Source organism: Podarcis raffonei, chromosome 12, assembly GCF_027172205.1.
Source record: "Podarcis raffonei isolate rPodRaf1 chromosome 12, rPodRaf1.pri, whole genome shotgun sequence".
NCBI classification, from domain to species: Eukaryota; Metazoa; Chordata; class Lepidosauria; order Squamata; family Lacertidae; genus Podarcis; species Podarcis raffonei.
Genome location: NC_070613.1, coordinates 10,483,831 through 10,489,884, shown reverse-complemented (window position 1 = coordinate 10,489,884; position 6,054 = coordinate 10,483,831). Strand labels below are relative to the sequence as shown.

The window sequence follows — 6,054 nt, the reverse complement described above, 5'->3', positions numbered from 1 at the left end:
TGCATTCAGGTGTTGCAAGCTGCCTCCATATACCGTATTTTTCGCTCTATAAGACGCACCAGACCACAAGACACACCTAGTTTTTGGAGGAGGAAAACAAGAAAAAAAATATTCTGAATCTCAGAAGCCAGAACAGCAAGAGGGATCGCTGCGCAGTGAAAGCAGCAATCCCTCTTGCTGTTCTGGCTTCTGGGATAGCTGCGCAGCCTGCATTCGCCCCATAAGACACACACACATTTCCCCTTACTTTTTAGGAGGGAAAAAGTGAGTCTTATAGAGCAAAAAATACGGTACTTTACGAACATGCGTATTATAAACATTTAAATTAATTCATGGTGGATTCCGTACAAATTTATCCTAACATAGAAATGCAAGACAGGCAAACATTCAGCAGATATGGCTTCCCACCCCAACAATGCAGTCCGTGCCAGGGAGAAGAAAAAAAAAAGCTTTGCCCTTTGAATTTCTGCCTGTTTGCCCATAACAGCAGAGCAACTGCTTCGGTTTTGTTGAACACAGGGCTAATGTAGATGTGCACTTAATTACCCAGCAGGTGGTTTGTTTTCCCTTAATTAATTGCAGGGGTGCAGAGCCCAATTCTTATTGCAAAGTCAGCTCCTGAAAGAGGGGAAATTATTCTTCACTCAACCACTGGTACTGGAATTGAGATTTCTCTCACCCATGCAGTTGCTGGTTTGGGAAGGGAAATGCAAGCTGGCCTCCACTGCTATCTCAAAGGAGGAGTGAAGAGATAAGGGTCCCCTTCTTAGATTCCTTTTTCTGTGAACTTCCTCCAGTTGCCTCTGCTATCGGAGATGTGCTGCAGGTGGTGACTTTCTCAGTGCACACAAACACAAGATGCCCAAGCCCAGACCTGCCAGGTGTTCCTATTTTCCAGGGATGTCCCTGATTCCTATGTGCTATCCCAGTTTCTGATTTGATCCCAGAATGTCCCTATTTTCATTGGAGAAATGTTGGAGGGTATGGAGTTATCCGACCACTGAGCCGTCTGAAGGCAATCCTGTATAGGGAAGGTTTTTTCAAAAAATGTTTAAATAAACAAATAGATTTTTATTTATACCCCACCCTTCCCGGTTCAGAAAACTGGGCTCAGGCCGGCTAACAACAAATTTAAAACACTTAATTGTAAAAGCAGCATAATATACAGTATAAAATGTTTTATTATGCTTTTATATATGTTGGAAGCTGCCTAGAGTGGCTGGGGCAACCCAGCAAGATGTGTTGGGAATAAGTGATCATATTATCATTATGGAATGGGACGTCCCTGTTTTCATCAGAGGAATGTTGGAGTGGATGCAGGCCCACCAGCAGGACTGGAGTGCAACAGCGCTCTCCCTGCTTGTGATTATTCGTGGCTCAGTTGTTTAGAGCATGGTGCTGATAACGCCAAGGTTGCAGGTTTGATCCCCGTCTGGGACAGCTGCATCTTCCTGCCTTGCAGGACCCCAATTTTATATGTTGTGTCTTTGCTTCTCAGTTTGTATTGGGTTGTTTTATGCACTGTGGCTTGCAGTTATTTTTATTGATTCTAGCTTGGAAATTATTTATTGTAATTGTTAAAGAGTGAATTTCTGTTTCATTATCATTTGCCGACATTGAATTTGATTGCGTGCTATTATATCCTAACGGATTATTGAATGCTACTTTATTTGAAATAAGTTGTTTATTTTGAAGTTATGTTTTTATTACGACATTTTGGTATCGGATCAGGTTGTTATAAGGTCTGTGCGATCTCTGTTGTTTCTTCCGCTTGCAAACCGCCTTGTGCATAGTAAGCAAGGCAGTGTACAAATTAAAAGTGAAATGAAAATGAAAATACTCAGGGTCCCGTCCAACTCCACAATTCTATGATTCCCATCAGCTGGCATTCAGGGGCGTAGCCATCATGGCTAGAAGCTATTGACAGCCTTCTCCTCCATCCTCTTCCCCCCTTTTCTTACGTTATCATTAAGCACTTTATTGAATAGTCACCATACTTTTAGGTTGAATACTGTATACAGGTTCTTTGGAACGGTTCTATCAATAACATATCAGTTCTTTGGAGAAAGCAGCTGCCTTGTGGAGCTCTGCATCCCGAACCAGTTAACTCTCCTGCTTCTGTGTCCCACTAACTACACAGTGGAAGGAGTCTATCTTCATGCTTTCTCATACACTCTGGTGCAGATAACGTTGTTCATTTCACACTCCACAACCAGCTTTCCATCTCTTCTATTTTTCTTTTTATTGTAGTCTCTTTGCCATCCCATTTCTGCAACTGATTGAGCAACCCATTGTCTAATGTTACAATACTCTTTCCTTTCCTGTCATCTGCTGTGGTCTCATCAAACTGTTCCCCCAGTTTGAAGGAAATCTCAGTGTTCTTTAAACTGCTCTCTGTTTTGATGGTTATAACATCTCTGTTGCAACTGATGATCACATTGGGCTTGGCAACACCAGCCACCTTCCTGGTGGCAAAGCCCACGCCAAGTTCTTTCATATAGTCATCAAATTTTTCTGTGGAAACAAGCTTCCAAGTTCCCAAAAATTGTTCACACATGGTGTAGGATTAACTAAGTTTCCTGAGGAACTTCTTACAAGTTTAACTAAGCACCACAAAGAGCACAGCACCTCTCCTCCATCCTCTTTTAAAGCCACCATCACAGCTTCTTGTCAGAGTAAATTCCAAAGTTTTGTCTGTCCTGAATCTTCCACATTCAGCTTCAAGGGACCTCCTTGAGGTCTAGTGTTATGAGAGAGGACTAGCCCAATTTCTCCACCTGTGCCTAGTTTTATATAACTTCCACGTTCAAAGGATGGCAGCAACCTCTCTTTGGAATTCTCCCCTGTGCTGTCCTTGTTCTCTTTCTGGCCAGGCACTTTTAGGATCTTTTACTTGTACAGTCATACCTTGGTTCTCGAACAGAATGTGTTCGAGGAGTCTGTTTGACTTCCAGGACTGTTTGAAAACCAAGACACGGCTTCCGATTCGCTGCAGGAGCGTCCTGCAGTGAATCAGAAGCCACAGAAGCCACACTGGATGTTCGGCTTCTGAAAATCGTTTGAAAACTGGAACACTCATGTTATGTACTGAGTTGAATAGGATCCAAAATGCAGCAGTCTGATTCGTCCTAGAACAATAGGATCCAGAATGCAGCAGTCTGATTGGTCCGTAGGAGCCACCCAATCCAACTCCAGGTGGAAGTGAATCCACAACCTGATTGGCCTACAGGAGAATCCCAGAATTAGCCAATCATGTGGAGCCCATTGTGTAAATAACGTATATAAAGCAGACATTTCGGGGGAACTTCCATTCTTCACTACTATGAGCTGAATAAAGAGCATGAAATCCACACTCAACTCTGAGTATATTTCAACCCACTTCCAGTTTTCGATCATTTGGGAGCCAAAACATACGAGTTCCAAGGCGTTCATCAACCAAAGTATGACTGTAATTGTTTATAACTTGATCTGCTTACTGCTGATTCAGGTTATACTGTATTTTTTTATCCTTTTGGAATTTGTTCTTCGTTCTGTTGATGTAAGCTGCCCTCAGAGGTTGGGTGGGACTTTGGCTGCAGAACAGTACATCTTTTATGCAGAAGAAGGCTCTGGGTTCGATTCCTGTCATCTCCAGTTAAGAAGGACCAGGTAGACTTTTGCCTGAGGCCCCAGAGAGCAGTTGCCAGATACAGTCAAAAATATGTGGCTGAAGAGAAAAACAGCCTGAGCAGGAATAAGGGAGATCAACATCCTATTAAGATATTTTTTAAAAAAAGAAAGAAAAGAAATTCTGAGCTCCAGAATCCAGTCAGAAATTCAGAAGTACCATGAGAAGGTTTGTATACTGGTTTCCATAGGCTGGAACTGAGTCGTTTCCCGCAGTCCATCACTGTTGCTTGTTGAGATAAGATTTTCGCTCAAAGTGGGGCAAAACCGAACAGAGAGGCCAGTAAACACTTTAAAAATAAAATAAATAGGAACCCAGATGAAATAAATCTAGCCGAGTGTCTAGTGTGGTGGAGTGTCAAAGGAACAGATTGCTTGCTACCCAGTAAATACAGCCCTTGTTAAACCTTTACTGCCCCAAAGTCCCATGTCTTGTAAAAAAAATAAATCCTGGACTTTCGCCCAGCTTGGTGTCAGATGCCACAGAGCTTTGCTAGAGTGATGCCAGGTCACAGCAGTTGAGGGTTCGCTCTAGACTGCAATGTCAGACAGAACAGACAACTCCAGAGCTGGACTAGTCTGAAATAAGAGACATTTCATTCTGATCTGTCAGTGGATGGATATTCTGGAAGAAGAGAATTTAGGGGGGGGGAGTATATTGCATTAATGTAAGGGATGCTTGGTTATCCTGGAGCTGTCTGCAGAGTTGATATACTAGGGTGGCGAAGGCTTCCCCCAAACTTTTCTCTATGCCGGGAAAGTCTTTCCTTCTTTTAAACTCCTGAAGTGTTTAAACTTTTAAACTCCTGAAGAGACTCAACATTCAACACTCACCTTCAAGATCTTCAGGAGGTGGTGCACTGTGGGAGCATAGCACCCAGGCATTGATTGATTGATTGATTTCATAAAATCTATATATCACTTGATTGTAGGGGGTGGGGAACCTCAAAGTGGTTTACAAAAAATAAATAGATAAACAAATTCCTTCCAGTAGCACCTTAGAGACCAACAAAGTTTGTTATTGGTATGAGCTTTCGTGTGCATGCGCACTTCCTCAGATATGCACATGAAAGCTCATGCCAATAACAAACTTAGTTGGTCTCTAAGGTGCTACTGGAGGGATTTTTTTTTATTTTGTTTCGACTATGGCAAACCAACACAGCTACCTAAACGGCCCTAAACAGCCTCGGTCCAGTATACCTGAAGGAGCGTCTTCACCCCCATCATTCTGCCCGGACGCTGAGGTCCAGCGCCGAGGGCCTTCTGGTGGTTCCCTCACTGCGAGAAGCAAAGCTACAGGGAACCAGGCAGAGGGCCTTCTCGGTAGTGGCGCCCGCCCTGTGGAACGCCCTTCCAGCAGATGTCAAAGAGATAAACAACTACCTTATATTTAGAAGACATCTGACGGCAGCCCTGTTCAGGGAAGTTTTTAATGTGTGACATTTTAATGTATTTTTAATCTTTGCTGGAAGCTGCCCAGAGTGGCTGGGAAGACCCAGCCAGATGGGCGGGGTACAAATAATAAATTATTACTATACCTAAAGGTAAAGGGACCCCTGACCATTAGGTCCAGTCGTGACCGACTCTGGGGTTGCGGCGCTCATCTCACTTTATTGGCCGAGGGAGCCGGCGTACAGCTTCCGGGTCATGTGGCCAGCATGACTAAGCCGTTTCTACCCTCCCACTGGAGTGGTACCTATTTATGTACTTGCCCTTTGACATGCTTTCGAGCTGCTAGATTGGCAGGAGCAGGGGCCGAGCAACGGGAGCTCACCCCGTCGCGGGGATTCAAACCGCCGACCTTCCAATCGGCAAGTCCTAGGCTCTGTGGTTTAACCCACAGCGCCACCCATGTCCATAATAATAATAATAATATATTATTATACCTACCTGTAACTAAAAAAAATATAAAACAGTAAAATCATCACCATTTTATTTTAACCACACTGGAATGTCCAGCTTCAGAAAGCAACACCCACAGACACAGAAGCACCCGATTTCCACCCCTTCTCTGAAATGTACAGAGAGGCTCTCAGCAATAGCCTGACTAGCCCAAGGGGGCAACCGCTGAACCCGTAGCCCAGGCAGGAAGCCCAACAAGCCATTTATCGGAGTTAAACCAGGCCTCTTGGCCACCCACTAGGCAGATCATCCAGCGCAATCTGGATTTCTGGCCTATATTCTCCATCCTCTCGCTGCCACGCCTGCCATCCTTGCCCATTAGGGTTAATTCCTCCTCTCTCTTTCAGGTCCCCCAAGGGTTTGTGCACGGAGGGGGTTGAAACGATGCCTGCCAGCTGCCTGCCGATGGCGGAGGAGGAACAAGCCAAGAAAGCAGATGGGCTCCGCAGGGGTGATGGTGGTGGTGAAGGAGACATAGAGAAGAGT

The 6,054-nt window shown here is 44.4% G+C and overlaps 1 protein-coding gene across 1 annotated transcript; it reads right to left on the bottom strand.

The window, feature by feature from the left end:
- Positions 1 to 1,962: 1,962 nt before the first annotated feature.
- LOC128424211 (fatty acid-binding protein, adipocyte-like) lies at positions 1,963 to 2,603 on the bottom strand. The gene is given in 2 exon segments (XM_053410146.1): positions 1,963 to 2,225; positions 2,228 to 2,603. Coding segments are annotated over 2 exon segments (399 nt in total). The 5' UTR covers positions 2,558 to 2,603; the 3' UTR covers positions 1,963 to 2,156.
- Positions 2,604 to 6,054: the final 3,451 nt, after the last annotated feature.